Here is a 15,894-nt window from a genome sequence, read left to right as displayed (position 1 = left end):
CTCTTTCTTTACTTCTTCTGTATGCACTGTTCACCCATTCACAGCACACCTTACAGGGTCTGTAGATAGGAAGTCAAGTGTAGAGGTCTTTATTCTCTCTCAAGTCTTCTTCTATTTCTACCTCCAACATCCCGGCACAGCACAGTACTACTTGGGTTGGGACTGCTCCTGTGATTCTTCTTTGTACCCCTCAACAAGCAACCCAGTCAGCACAACTGTGTACTACTCTGTCTCTTCTCATCGCAGATCTCGGTCCTGAACTATTAAGTTCCGTACCTCTGTACCTCCACCATACCACTGCGGGGGCACACCACACGAGCTACTGGGTAAAGACCAGCTGTTTGATGGTCATATATATGGCACACACATAGAGGAGAATATTCTACCCTACAGAAGAAGAAGCAGCAGCAGCAGTGTGGAGGACTCTATAGAGTAGCACTGAGCAGTGTAAGCTATGAATCAAGCACTGAATGAGATATAACAAATACTGCAAACTTTACTTTATCTAGCCACTTACTCTCTTCCACCACTCAATTCACAGCAGTTCTAACCTGATTCTTAACCCTTTTAAGACACAGCCAATTTAACCCCTTAAGGACAAAGCCAATTTGCTTTTCCTTTGTCCTCTTTTTTTTTTTTTTAAAAGACTGTATTGCTTGCATTTATTCACCGACAGACCCACATGAGCCATTATTTTTTGGCAACGTGAAACCAATTGTACTTTGCAACGACTTAATTTTCCCATAAAATATGCAGCAAAACCGAAAAAAAAAAAAAAAAAAATTTATGCTGTGAAATTGAATAAAAAAAGGAATTTGGCTTTATTTCACGAAGTTTCGTGTTTATGCCATTTGCCCTATGGTAAAATTGACATGTTCTCTATTTTCTTCACGTCGATTACAACAATATGCAACTTGTATAACTTATAATTTTATTTGACCTTTTTTGAAATAAAAATTTTAAATGTGTTTAAAATTGCTCTATTACCATCCTTATAACACTTTTATTTTTTTGTCTATACGGCTATATGAGGCGTATTTTTTTGTGCCATGATCTAATCTTTCTATCGGTACCTTGCTTTGCAACTTTTTGATCACTTTTTATTACAATTTTTCTAGATTTAATGTGACCAAAAAATATAAATTTTGCACTTTGGCAGGTTTTGCACTTACGCCGCTTCTTGTGTACAATTAGGAAGAATGTGATCATTTAATAGCTCAGGTGATTACGCACGCGACAATACCAAATATGTATTTTCTTTATTTACAGCACTGATCTCTCATAGAGATCAATGCTGCATATAGATTGCTTTGCTTTTGACAGCTGCTTTTGAATGCTTAATTTGCCGGCGAGGCGATCAGCCCCTGTCCGCTAATAGAGGCCCGGCTGCTGATGTATGCTTTAAAAGAAAAAAATGTGCTTAAGCTTGCCCTATTCTGACTCCTTTAACTTTTTATTTTCTCTCAATCTGTTGGAGCGTGAAAGCTAATTTTTTTGTTACATAATTCTTTTTTATTTTGTTTATACATTTTTGTAGTCCTAGGGGACATCTATGGGCAATAACGTGATTGCTTATAGAGATCAAAGTTTTCATATTTACCCTCAACGACCTACAGTTACGTCCTGGGATAAAACAGGTGCTATCCCACGGCAGATTCTGGCTGTCATTGATAGCCAGAGACCCTCTGCAACTGTCAATATCAGAGCCCCGCTCCGATGCTGACAGTTAACCCTATAGATGCTGCGATCAGTCTGATCGCAGCACTTATAGTTAAGGAGAGAGGAAGGATTCCCCTCTGCTTACTATCAGGGCTTTGCGATGCTTGTAATGACAGCAAGAAGATTTCCTGAGGCCTCCTGTGTCATAGCTTCAGAAGCTCATGATTTCAAAAATGGGCTCTGGCCTACTCAAAATCTGTTCCCCCAACCCCTGTGTCAGTACATTAGCATGAATGTTTCGGAGCTTCCGACATCTGGCTGGTAGCTCCGAGGTCCGGTTAACAGAATACTGTCTGTACATGGTCAGTATTTAGCAGATGTGTGACTGGCCCTTTAACCTCTTAAGGACCGGGCTAATTTTTGTTTTTTCCTTCTTGTGCTTAAAAGACCATAGCACTTGCATTTTTACACCTACAGACCCACATGAGCCCTTATTTTTTGCGCCACTAATTGTACTTTGCAATGACAGGCTGAATTTTTCTATAAAATATGTTGCAAAATCAGATAAAAATTATATGCATGGTGAAATTGAAAAAAACAAAACAAACAAAAAACAAACAAAAAAAAAACGCAATTCTTTTTCTTGGGGGGGGGGAGGGGGCTTTGTTTTTACGCCGTGTGTCCTATGGAAAAACTGACGTTATATATATGTTCTTCAAGTTGTTACAATTACAGTGATATGTAACATGTATAACTTTTATTTTATTTGATGGCTTGTAAAAAATTGGTCTATGGGGCTGTTTGAGGTGTCATTTTTTTGCGCCATGATGTGTTGTTTCTATCGGTACCTTGATTGCGCATTTTTTGATCGCTTTTTATTACAATTTTTCTGGATTTGATGCAACCAAAAATGCGCAATTTTGCACTTTGGAATTTTCTTGCGCTTACGCCGTTTACCGTACAAGATCAGAAATGGGACAGATTAATAGATCGGGTGATACCAAACATGTTTATTTATTTATTTATTTATTTATTTTTATTTATAAAATAGGAAAAGGGGGGTGATTCAAACTTTTATTAGGGGAGTAGATTTTTTATTAATAAAAACACTTTATTTCATTTTCACTAACAGTAATATTAAGCCCCCTGGGGGACTTCTATATACACAGCACTGATCTCCCATTGAGATCAATGCTGTGTATATAATAGAGCAATGATCCATCAGATCATTGCTCTATTATAATGGTCTGCTGCAGACCATTTAAACAGATTGCCGAGCCGGGATCAGTGTCATTCCGATGCTGAGCCCTGGCCGGCCCATTACAACGGATCTCCCCTCCGCGATCGCATTGCGGGGGGCAGATCCCCCACTAGACACCAGGGACTGAGCACATATACTATTCAAATGCAGCTGTCAGCTTTGACAGCTGCATTTAAATAGTTAATTAGCCGGCCCCGACGATCGGCCGCGGCGGCTAATACCTGTGGTCCCTGGCTAAACAAAGCAACCAGGGACCGTGGGCTGCAGAGAGGGCTCACGCCAGGAGCCCTCTCTGTTTACCCTTAACTGACGCATGAAGGGTATACCAGTCATGCATTGTTAAGGGGTTAAATGTGACATTCCAAATGGTAAAATATTGTTAGGGACATTCAGGCATCTGAAGATTATGCTCTTCAAAGAGTTAAAAATGGACTAATATACTGTAAGTAAATATTTTTCAATATATATGACTAGATTAAAATGCCAGGAAACAGAAGATATAAATTACTGTGGACTTGCTGCAGACAATAGTCTTTCAAATCTTTTCCTATAAGTGTTATTTAAAAGACAATCATATAATTGACTCCATATGTGTTGCAGGCTGTCTGCAATCTTATTGGTATTTAAAATTATTAAAGATGCGTCTTGTCCAAGCAAGAAAGCATGATAACTACTTGTACAATTATGTACTTGACTTCTAAACTATTGCTCTTGTAAGTTTTTCCAGAACCACCTAGCTAGAAGTTTAAGTGACTCCAGAATAGCTTGGTGTACACTACAACTGTTTATATAGTCAGCCTGTATGGTTCTATGGCTAACTATATGGTTGGGTTCACACTACGTATATTTCAGTCAGTATTGTGGTCCTCATATTGCAACCAAAACCAGGAGTGGATTAAAAACACAGAAAGGCTCTGTCCACACAATGTTGAAATTGAGTGGATGGCCGCCATATAACAGTAAATAACTGCCATTATTTTAATACAACAGCCGTTGTTTTAAAATAACAGCAAATATTTGCCACTAAATGGCGGCCATCCACTCAATTTCAAAATTGTGTGAACAGAGCCTTTCTGTGTTTTCAATCCACTCCTGGTTTTGGCTGCAATATGAGGACCACAATACTGACTGAAATAAACGTAGTGTAAACCCAGCCTATGAGTGTAAAACACATTTTGATTCATTTTGAAATGTTTTCTTCACATTGCACTAGTAACTTACTTGTTGAGATTTGGATGGCTAAAGTCTGAATAGCTCTGTACCTGTTATGGAGCTGATGGATTCACTTTGAGGGTATGTTCACACTGAGTTAAATAGGCGGAATTCCACCTGCCTCAGTGTGTCATAGCCCTTCTATGGGAGAGTGCGCCCTGCTCCGCTGCTGCGGCTCTCCGCTCAAAGAAGTGACATGTTACTTTTTTGAGAGGAGAAGGGTGGCAGCGGAGTAGCGCGCCCTCTCCCATAGAGATGCTATAAGAGAAACAGATCGCTGATCTCAGGGAGACCAGCCAAATGACAACACTGCTGGCTGCTAGTGAAAGCGCTAAAAGGAGTGAAGCTCTAGGTGCATTGCCCCCTGGAAAACATGAATATGCAAAAGTAGAGCCGGTGGAGCCTCATCAAAGAGTCTCAAAACACAGGACTAGCCAGATATGCCTCCGGGAAGGGCACAGCCAAGGGGTGGCTCCTGTAAGGAAACCACCAAAACCACCATATTAAGTGGCCCTATAATGTAATGACAAGGGATAAACCAAGGCCAGGTATCCATCCACATACAGTTTTTTTGGGGTGTTGCCCCTCATCAGTGTGGAGCAGGATACAGATGCTATGATACACTGAGGCAGGCGGAATTCCGCCTATTTTACTCAGTGTGAACATATCCTAACGGCGGGTTGACACATAGCTGATTTGCATCGGATTTCACACTGCAAGTTCCCATAACTGTCATTCTAATTAGGATTCCAGGATACCGGAAGCCCCCGAAGCAAGCCGGATTGCGGTCTGGTAATGTATGCACCGGGCCGCCACTGGTTAAGGGGCTGGCGGTTACAAACTTGCAGCAGGATAAAAATTCTGCTGCAAGTGTGTAATCCTATTCAGAATGATAGTTAAAGGATCCGCAGTGGATTTCGCCGTGTCAGTTACGTGTGAACCCACCCCAAGGATATGCTTATAGGGTGGGTTCATACTGTGGAATTCTTGGGGATAAAGTCATTGGAATTTCGCTTTCTGTCCGCGCGCACGGCCGCGCCTTTACGCGGGCTCCATAGACACCATTCTATGGGCCGCTGTATTCCACTATCCGCCGAAAGAAGTGACAAGTCAGTTCTTTCGGGGGATAGCGGAATAAGCCGGCCCATAGAATGGTGTATCTGGAGCCGGTGGAAAGTTGCGCTGCCGTGCCCGCGGACAGACAGCGGAATTCCGCGCACATTATCCGTGAGAATTTCTCAGTATGAACCCACCCATACACCCTAAAATAAAATACAACAGTATAATAGGTATAAAACGCAATCATATTTTGAATCTAATAATGTGCTAAATAAAAGTCTGTGGAGAAAAAGACATCTGTGCCTACATTTTTCATGATATGTTCACAGACTGACTGTTTTTAAAATAGACTTTAATGTACAACAGTATTAGATTGACAATAAAGCTACATTTTATATCTATTTTACTCTCTTACTTTGCTTTTATTTTACTGTGTGTGAACATAGTCTCAGGCTTCCAATAAACCTAACTGTTTGGAGTTTTTTTGGCCTAAAAAGTTCCCATAAATATGCCAGCAGTTTTCACTATGTTTTTTTTCCGTGTCATTATTTAAAATTGTGTATTAGTATAGGTGTTTTTTATTTGCCGTTTTGTCCTGCATTATTCTTTTTATAAAAAATCATGGGAATTTTTCATCTTTTAACTTGTACACATGGTTTTTTTTAGGTACTTTTTCCCACCTGTAGAATAAGTTTATCAATTTATTTGCTCTATAATGTTAAAGGTCCGACCTAGGGGTAGGGCTGGCCTTGGATGTGTGCCTAGGAGTAGGGCCAGCCTTAGGTGTGTGCGACCACATAGGGCGCATCATCCCATCATTTAAAAGGGGCACCAGCACCCGGTGAACCCAGGTAAGTGTTGGGGACACCAGCGGGTACTGCACTGACCTCTTCAACTATAAGCATATCTAATTCCATGCTTATAGTTAAATAGGCTGCCCTCATTTACAGCAAGAGAAGCCATTGGCCTCTGGAGGAGAGACACTGCTGGGGAGCAATGAGAGAGGTGAGCAGTGGCGTAGCTACCATATAGGCAGGGAAGGCAGTTGCTATGGGGCCCATGGGGGGGGGGGCCAGGGGATGCATAGGGAAGATAAGAGTCTCCCGTGTCCTTCTACTTAACCCCTTATGTGCTGCAGTGTTTAAGTGACCCAGTGTTCACTTCCATACTGCAACATAAAAAGGGTGAATATGATAACCCATGACCTCTGTTTTGCGGAAATCAAGTAGGAAAATGTGCCAGAGGTCAGGGGTTATCAGATCTCTTTGTCTTTCTTTTTAACTCTTTTTTGTGTTGCAGCATACTTTGGGTCACTTACACACAGTAGTACATAAGGGGTTAGGCAGAAGGTAGTCTTCTCCTGCATCTATGTATTTAACCATAACAGCTCCTAATGGGCCCTTATAGGTAAAAACAGTGGACTGACAGAGCAAGCAGCCATCATCACTCTGCTCTTCCAGTCACTTTTGTAGCTGCGTCTGCCTCTGGTTACAAGAGATTTTAGTTTTTGGCTACATCACCGAGCCTATATACAGTACTTTGTGTTGTGTGTAGGGGGTGGGGGCCCATACAGTTTTGCGGGCCCGTGAATCCTGGCTACGCCCCTGGAGGTGAGTGTAACATCCAGGACCAAGGGCCTGGAAAAAGGTATTAGTCTTACCGGTAAGACTGTTTCTCCGAAACCTTCACAACTGCACCACAGGAGTTAACTCTACCCCCTAGGGACAGGAAAAGCACAAACACTAGAGGTTAAAAGCCCCTCCCCTTCCCACAATCACCAGTGCATAACAACCTCTGGCACCACATGAGTACTATGTATATATATATCTATCTATCTATATATATATATATATATATATATATATATATATATATTTATATATATAAATACATACACAGTATAGGGTGGGGTGTTGGTGCAGTCGTGAAGATTTCGGAGAGACAGTCTTACCGGTAAGACTAATACCTTTTTCTCTCCTCATCTTCTCGACGGCACCACAGGAGAATGCCAACCATTTACCTTAGGGTGGGACCACAGCCTGAAGAACCTTTCTCCCGAAGGTTAGGTCTTCATTCTTCTGAATCTGTAGTCTATAATGTTTTGTGAAGGTGTGCGGAGAGGACCAAGTGGCTGCCCTGCATATCTGGTCAATCGAAGCGGAGGCCCTTTCTGCCCAGGTGGTGGACACAGCTCTGGTGGAATGGGCTCTGATTTTCAGTGGAGAAGAGAGGCCTTGATGAACGTAGGACTGTTCTATAGCGTTTCTGATCCAGCGTGCTAAAACACTTTTGGAAGCTTTCTTTCCTTTATTTTTCCCTTGGAACTGAATGAATAGAGATTGGTCTTTCCTCCAGGTGCTACAGACATCTAAATATTGTAAAATTGATCGTCTTACATCCAATGAATGAAACTTATGTTCTAAATCATTTTTAGGGGAGGAACAGAATGAAGGGAGAACGATGTCTTGTGACTGGTGGAAGGATGATACAACTTTCGGGAGAAAGTTGGGATCTGTTCTCAGAGTAATTCTATCATCTTGAATGATAAAATAAGGTTCGCGGATAGTAAGAGCCTGTAGTTCTCCTACTCTCCTAGCTGATACTATGGCTACTAAGAAAGCAGTTTTGTAGGATAGTAGTCTTATGTCAGCATCTTCTAAGGGCTCAAAGGGTGTTTGGGTAAGGCCTTCGAGTACCGTGTTAAGGGCCCAAGGTGGGTGAGGGTTTCTTATGGAAGGAGACTGTCTCTGAGCACTTTAAGAATTTCTTAACCCACCTATGCTCTGCGATGGAATAATCATAGATGGCTGAGAGGGCTGCCCCCTGAACTTTTAAAGTAGCTGGTTTTAGACCTTTAGTGAAACCTGCTTGGAGAAAGTCTAGAATTAAGGCAATATTAGGTTCTGCTGGGAAGGGTGGTTTGGATGGACACCAGGATGAAAACACCTTCCATACTAAGGTAAATTTTATTTGTCACGGGTTTACGACTTTTCTGGATGGAAAATATTATTCCTCAGACAGTCCTTTACTCCTGAGCATGCACCTCTCAGGATCCAAGCTGACAGATTCAGTTTTCGAAGATCTGGATGGAAGAGAGGGCCCTGAAAGAGAAGATCCGGTTCCTGTGGTAGGTAAATCGGGGGTTCTGCTGCAAGACTCTGAAGTAGACCGAACCAAGACCTCCTTGGCCAGAATGGAACAATCAGCATTACTGATACTTGTTCCTTCAAGATTTTCTGAAGAACTCTGGGAATCAGTGGGATTGGAGGGAAGGCGTATGCCAGACTGACGTTCCATGGGTGGGATAGAGCATCTATTCCCACCGCACCATCCCTGGGATCTAAAGAGAAGAAAACTTGCGTCTTCCTGTTCTGTGCATTGGCAAATAAGTCTATTTGGGGTTGACCCCACTTGTTGGTCAATTGTCGAAATGTCTTGTCCTTGAGGCACCATTCTCCTGGATGGATTGTGTGCCTGCTCAGGTAGTCTGCACCGATGTTCTCTGTGCCCCTGAGATGTGTTGCACTGAGGGAAAGAATGTTTTCCTCTGCCCACAGAAATATTTTGGATGAAATATTCTGAAGAGCATTTTTCTTTGCACTTCCTTGCTGCCGAAGATGGGCGACTGTCGTGATATTGTCCGAGAGAATTTGCACATGACACTGTCTCAGTGTATCTTCTGCTTGTTTCAAGGACATCCAGACCGCCAACAACTCCCTGTAATTGTAGGACCGTGTCCTTACTTCCTGTGACCATAGACCCTGGAGAAGAAGACCTTCCACTTGGGCTCCCCATCCTGTGAGACTTACGTCTGTGGTCATCGTTATTCTGGGAGTTGGGTTCCAGTGGACACCTTTTGATAGATTCTCTGGACATTGCCACCAACTGAGGGACCTGAGTACCTGTGAAGAAATAAACATTAGTTTGTCCAGACCTGTTTTATGATGATTCCAGACCGACAGAATTTGTCCCTGTAATATTCGGGAGTGGGCTTGACTCCAGGGTACGGCTGGAATACAGGCTGTGAATGATCCCATCAATGACATGGCCTCTCTTATTCTACAGGATCTTTTACGTTTGAAGTTGTTTACTTTGTCTAGTAGTGATAACTTCTTATCTGCAGGAAGAAAAGACATTTGTTTGGAAGAATCCAAAAGGATTCCAAGAAATACCTTTTGAGTGCTTCTAAGTTTTGGAGAAGCCTTTGAGGGGTTTCTGCAATTAAAAGAAGGTCATCCAAATAGCACACAATGCTTATCCTTTTTAAGTGTAAATAGGAGGCAACTTCTCCCATTACACTTGTAAAAATTCTGGGGCTGAGGAAATCCCAAGGGGGAGAGCTTTAAACTGAAAATGTTGAACTTTACCGTCCATCCGCAGAGTGATTCTTAGGTAGCGTTGGGATGATGCATGAATAGGGATGTGATAATACGCATCTGTTAGATCGATTGAGGCCATTACCGTGTCTCTTGATATCAGAGGAGTGGTAGACTTTATAGATTCCATCTTAAATCTCTTGTATTTCACCGCTTTGTTTAAGGGTTTCAGATTGATAATTAGTCTGTAAGACCCGTTTGGTTTCCTCACCAGAAACAGGTTGGAGTAATGTCTCTCTCCTAGTTCTGTCACTGGGACAGGGGATACTACTTCTGACAGAATAAGTTTTCTTATGCTCTTTATTAGTTCTGACTGTAAGTGAGGGGAAGATTGGCGAGAGATTAGAAATCTTTTGGGAGGAGACTGGGTGAATTCTATACTGTAACCATGATGAACAATGTCCAGAATCCATGGATTCTGAGTTATCAGTCTCCAGGTCTCCCCAAACCTGGATATTCTTCCCCCAACCGGGATCTTCCTTCTAATTTCCCCTGGGATAATAAACCTCTTCTCTGGTTCCTTCCACTCATCAAGCACCAGGAATTGAAGGGTTTCATGTATGGGAAAAATAAGGGGCAAGTGCTTCTGTGCCAGGTTTCAACCTATGATCTATCCAATATAGTAAGCATACGTATGGTATGTATGGTAATAAAATTTTCTGAGATAGGAAAGTGTAGCGTTACTATCAACACTGATAAAAGGAAAATAGGCATTAGGCTTAAATGGGCAAATAAACAGTGTTGTCCACCTTATAACATATAGTCCAATACTGATAATTTTCACATAAGGTATGTTTTAACACCTATAAGCAATATAGGCATAATCATGCATGCGCATGAAGCCCAACGCTAAACTATTAATTTGGAAGAAAACATTTTATGGTATCGTACAGACATAGTGGTGTCTCATATTAATTAATAAGTAGTTCTGGTACGTTGGATATTGTGTGGTTAAAAATAACAGTTTTTTACGAAACATTTAGAGGAAAAAAAATATTTTAAAGGTATTGAAATTTATTCTGTTCCTAGCTACCTAAATGAGAGCAGTTTAAAGCGAAAGGTCACAAAAAAGTAAAAATTTAACAACATCTACCTTCCAATTAAATGCTTGAAATGCAAGTTGTTTTTGTAATATAAAAGAGAGGTCTTTCACTATAACAGGGCTTATTCTTGATTGCATCAACAGTTTTCATGACTTCAGGGAATGGGCTCTATCATGGGGGTTCTTACTAACAACGTTGTTTTATACCATGGTATGACTGTAAAACATATTTTGCAGAAACCACAGCGGCTTTCGTTCTGTTATAGCTTTGCTGTCTCGGCTGCTTTACAAAGGTGTGCTCTGTTTATCACGCAGCATTACTCATGCCACAGAAACAACACATTCACTATTTTGTTGAATAGAAGTAAATATGTGTAGAAAATAATTTATAACATGGTGCCTAATTTATCCATAGATGGAGAGCAGTTATTCTTTACCTACAACTAGATAACTGTAGATCATTTACTATTGTAAACCCGGACACCTTATGGCATACTGCACAAGGTGCTTCAGTGTTAATAACTTCAAATAATAAAGAAACAGTATTTTTTTGTCACTGTGCTATAATAGTATTATAGTCTAAATATGCACTGCATATAGCTCTCTGACTTGTATACAGTATGTGCCTCTTACCCCTTAAAGGAAATAACAGACAGCTTGATTTGTATCATAACTAAACATGCGCAGAGTTGTTTCCAAGGAATTGTTTTGAAATTATTAACTCTAACATACGATCATTTGGTTTGGCACAGTTTACCTGAAATGCCACAGGCATAAATTTTAACTTGTTTCAAAAACCTCAAAACCATCATTTCAAGTGCACAAAATCCCATGGATATTACTGGACAAACAAACAACTTTCTTTGATTGTGTAAAAGTTAGACGATCAAACATTCTTTGCTCTTTATATCAGGATACTGTCTTTCCTATGATAGTCAGGAAACTTAAGCATCCTGAACTATATCTGACAATAAAAGTAAACATGAAAGCAAATGCACCCTCTATAAGTTGTTGAATATATTCTATAAAAAAAATGGAAGCCTTGACATCAGTTTAAAATGAGCAAACTGTTGATTTCTTTCAGTATTACAGGAAAAGAGAGTTTACTTTCATTTTAGCAGCACAAGATAATAATCAGCTGCTTGTAAAGGGTTAATTTGCTAGAAGAGTATATAGCTGCTTGTAAAGGGTTAATCTGCTAAAGGTGGGCATAGAGGCTTGTAAGGTAGTCTCTCACCACATATACAACAATTTTGCAGCAACCACACAACACTTTGAAGAGAAAATTTACCTCTGTTACTTCTACTTAGCCTCTTTCCCATCCCCTGCTGCTCCATAATATACAGACCTAATCTACAGACTACCTGTAGTTTACATTATTGCTAATGTAATAACTCCTATCGCAAACTAAAATAGCAGCATAGATGTCCCTTTGTTTACAATCTCACCCCACAAATGGACTCCTTAGAAGCAGGAAGTGTCTGTAAAAAAAGTGATCCTTCTCAGCTGTTGAGTCCAGACCATCTCTGGACTAATTTTCTTAAAGGGACAGATTTTTTTAGTTTTTTTTAAATTATATATATTTTTAAATGGTTTTCTATAGTATTCTTGTCACCTATGCTGCAATGGGACAACCACGAAGGGTATGGGAAGGACACAATCTGTGAACCCCGGACTTGCCCCACCCAGCCGCCCCTGCTTACTTGCCTCAAGACAACCCTAGGTGGCTGTATAATGTCCCTTTGGTATGTGGTGTCATATGCTGAGCGGTTGTGTTGATGGGTGGTGTAGTGCAACCTTAGGGCTCACCTGTCACGGTGGGGAAGGAGGGTGCTGGGACCCTTGGCTTCTTCAGCATACACACAGGGACAAATAATTTTTAATAAAAGTCTTCACACAATAGCGGTGAAAGTATATTAAGACTTTACTTGAAGGATAACTATGTACAATCCAATACAGGGGCATCTGATGACTGTAAACTGTTGGCTTGATCAGAGTCCTTAGCTTCAGGGGGGGGGGGGTTCCTTGCTTACTATAGCTTAGACTTGGTGGATAAATAGGGTTTCAAGTAGACAGACCTGTTGCAGGGACTTTGCGGTTTTCCAGCCTTTATAAGGTATGTGTGAATAGGTACTTGAAGTTACTGAAGAGACTTGATGCTGTCAACGCTCGCTATCATGTAGGAGTAAGACGCATGGACACACTGACTTGGAAGCCAGGAAGATGTGCACGGTGAATGGGAGACCCTCTATCACTTCACCAATCTGACAGCAGGCACTAATAAATACAGAGAATGTCCTGCTGAGACTTTGAAGACACATATTAGTCCTTATGGCTGACTAAAAACAGGTGACAGGATTAGTGAGGTGACGTAGGGAGGTTAGATGTGACTCTGGCAATGCCAGACTACCAACTGTCAACTGACAAGACCACACAGCCCTTCTGGGTAGAAGGTGGGCGTAGCTAGCTTTCCCCTGGCCAATCACTAGAGTGTGATAGGTTGCAGGGGAGGAGCACTGATCAAGCTCAACACTTGTCTTATTAGGGATTCATACATAACAACATATTAAATAAATATATGACAGAAAACAATATCACTACAAGAGAGTTAGGAAAGAGCAGCAAATAAATAGGCCCCAATACAGACTGTCTAGGGTTGCCAATAGAAACAATACATTTCCAGACGCCTGACAATAAATACCTTTCTGGGCCATTACAGCTGCGGGCAAGGATCTCTAACCGGCACCTGAGGTGTAAAAGGCACAACAAAAACTAGACAGACAAACACCAAGGGATAGTTGTATGGCTGGGGTCAAACCTAATGGGCAACGTGGTACAGATTCAAAATCCAAAAGAGTAATCAGAGGTACCAAGTATAGAGATACAGAGTATAGAGATACAGGGTACGCTTAGCATGCTCAGAGAGTCTAATAGCTAGCAAAGACTATTGAAGAAACAGATACTTTATAGAAGGCCAGGTACCTGGTTTAACACGCGATTTGACCAGGTACACAGAAAACAGACTGACAAAGTAAAGGATGGGTGGAAAGGCAGAATGTCAATCATAATCAACACATAGGTTAACTGTTAAATGACCAGAGGGAGCTCAGCAGGTGAGGGATGAGTGTGGTGGAAAAGCAATTACCAAAAGCAGTAGGAATTGAGCTGTTTTAAACTAGTGTTCAGACTGGTGCCAATGAAACATGGAATTCAAATACTTCCCCTGGATCAACGCAGTTGGGTTTTCCTAGGTTGAACCTGATGGACTCTTGTCTTCTTTCAACCTTATTAATTACTGTATGTTAATTTGTTACTATGTAAATATGGCTAAGAGCACAGTTTTGACCGTATTAAATCACTTTAGTTTATTGGTGGACAGTGTCACCTAAGTTGGGATTAGCAAGGGGCACTTGGTTAAATACTGAAGTCTCCCATAGATTTCAGTGGGGCTCTTTACCCGAATTTATAGTATTCAAGTCAAGTATTAAAAAATACTTGACTTGAATAACGAGCATTCAAGTATTTTGGTGCTCGCTCATCTCTACTGATGACATGTCAAAAGTTATTTGTAGTGATAGTGCCCTTTTATATATATTATATAATATCCATAATAAATTTATTTTCTGAACACTTGATGGTGATGTTGTTTTAACTGCACTTCTAAGACTGAGTTTACATAGCATTTTCACTTCTGTTGAACATTTATACATTTGAAAAGGAAACATGTATGCTAAAAACAACAGTTGCCTTACAGCAAAATTGTTTACCATGACTTATATTTAAAAAAATCAACAGAAAACATATTGCAATGTGTACTTCTGTTTGCCATACATAGTTCTGTTGAGTATGTTTTTCTATACAGTAAAATTGTATATACTATAATAGAAACAATGAAACAGAGAGAAAAACCCTGAACCCTGCATAAACCAAAACAAAATTATGTTAAAATGACACTCCATTTTGTCATTTTTACATCATTAAAAACGTTTAATTGACTAATTTAGCTGTCTTCATACCTTATTTCAGATTATTAATCATGGTGCTTGTTCTTGTGAAAAGCGTACTTTTATCCACTTGTTACTGCACCAAAGGGGCGTGGCTTAGTCTCTAATGTGCCACATCGCCCCGCCCCCATCTGTCACATCATCACCACATAGGCCCGCCCCCTTAGCGCCCATTGGTGTGGGTCAATCTAGGGGGTGGAGCCTAGATCTTTAGACTGGCCCTTCCAATGGCTGCTGAGGGGGTGGGGCCTATGTGGCGATTACATCACGGATGGGGGCGGGGCTTAACCCACGAAGCCCAGCCCACATACCAATCCACAGATAATAAAAAACACTTTTTCCAAGAACAAGCACCATGATGAATAATATAAAATAAGTAATGAAAGCTGTAACATTTACCCTTTACACCTGTGGAGAGCAGTCAAAATGCAAAAAGGGGGTGACAGTGTCACTTTAAGCTTTATTCCAAACCATTATCTGTGAACTAAAGTCAATGTCACTTGTATGTTTATAGGTCCTGCAGTAAGATTCAACAATTTCAACATATCTTCACCTAGGCCACCACCAGTCATTGGACAACACACAGCGGAGGTCTTGAAAAACATTTTGGGATATGAAGACAACTATATTGCTGAACTGATTAGAGAAAAAACAGTATTTCAAAATGAGGTCCAATAACATCAAACCATTAACAATACAATATCTGTGTCTTGTTAGTATTATATTAAAATGAGAACATTCTGATTTGTAATCAATTTTAAGTGAAACTAATTTAGTGATTTGTAATAGTCATCTATAATTTTCAATAAAGAAAAGTACATTGATCAATTTTGTCATTTATTCACAACGTATATCTGCCCACTGGGCTGGTGGCACTGCTGGATAGATATTGGAAAAAACATTCAGAACATACTTATGTTGTTTGAGTCTGTATTTTTATTTTCATAAAAAAATGCTTTAATTTGGGCCATGAAATATGTTAAGGAGACAGAGCAGCTTGGGCCCTAGTGTTGTTACGCCTCACTGTGCTCTAGGCACGATCAGTGATGCATATTTTGCACACAGCACAGTGATTCATGAGGTGTTAGAGCCTAAGAAACAATAAGTCCACCTCCATGACCGTATTAAGGGGTCAAAAAAAAGATTAAAAAATATATAGATCTATCAAGCGGTGCCCCCAGATAGGTAAGCGGGGGGATATCAAAAGTTGTACAGTATTTTCGCAATGTTAAACAAAAAGTTTATGTTCCAAAAAGCATTAAAACTTCTTGGAAGAAATTA

The 15,894-nt window shown here is 40.6% G+C and overlaps 1 protein-coding gene across 8 annotated transcripts in view; it reads left to right on the top strand.

Annotated features, from left to right (window-relative positions):
* Nucleotides 1-15,413, top strand: part of SUGCT (succinyl-CoA:glutarate-CoA transferase) — a 660,405-nt gene extending 644,992 nt beyond the window's left edge. For 2 of the 8 annotated variants that reach the window (XR_011361904.1, XR_011361905.1), the window contains one exon: nt 15,128-15,207. Coding sequence is in view for 5 of the 8 variants with exons in the window: in XM_069960339.1 (XP_069816440.1) it covers nt 15,128-15,291 (164 nt within the window). In the remaining 3 variants the exon portion in view is untranslated. Of the gene's footprint in view, nt 1-15,127 lie in introns of all 8 variants that reach the window. The other 6 variants (XM_069960337.1, XM_069960335.1, XM_069960336.1 and 3 more) reach the window with 4 other exon arrangements.
* The last annotated feature ends 481 nt before the right edge of the window (nt 15,414-15,894 follow it).

This window comes from Dendropsophus ebraccatus, chromosome 2 (assembly GCF_027789765.1).
Source record: "Dendropsophus ebraccatus isolate aDenEbr1 chromosome 2, aDenEbr1.pat, whole genome shotgun sequence".
NCBI lineage: Eukaryota > Metazoa > Chordata > Amphibia > Anura > Hylidae > Dendropsophus > Dendropsophus ebraccatus.
This window is presented reverse-complemented; position numbering and strand designations above follow the sequence as displayed.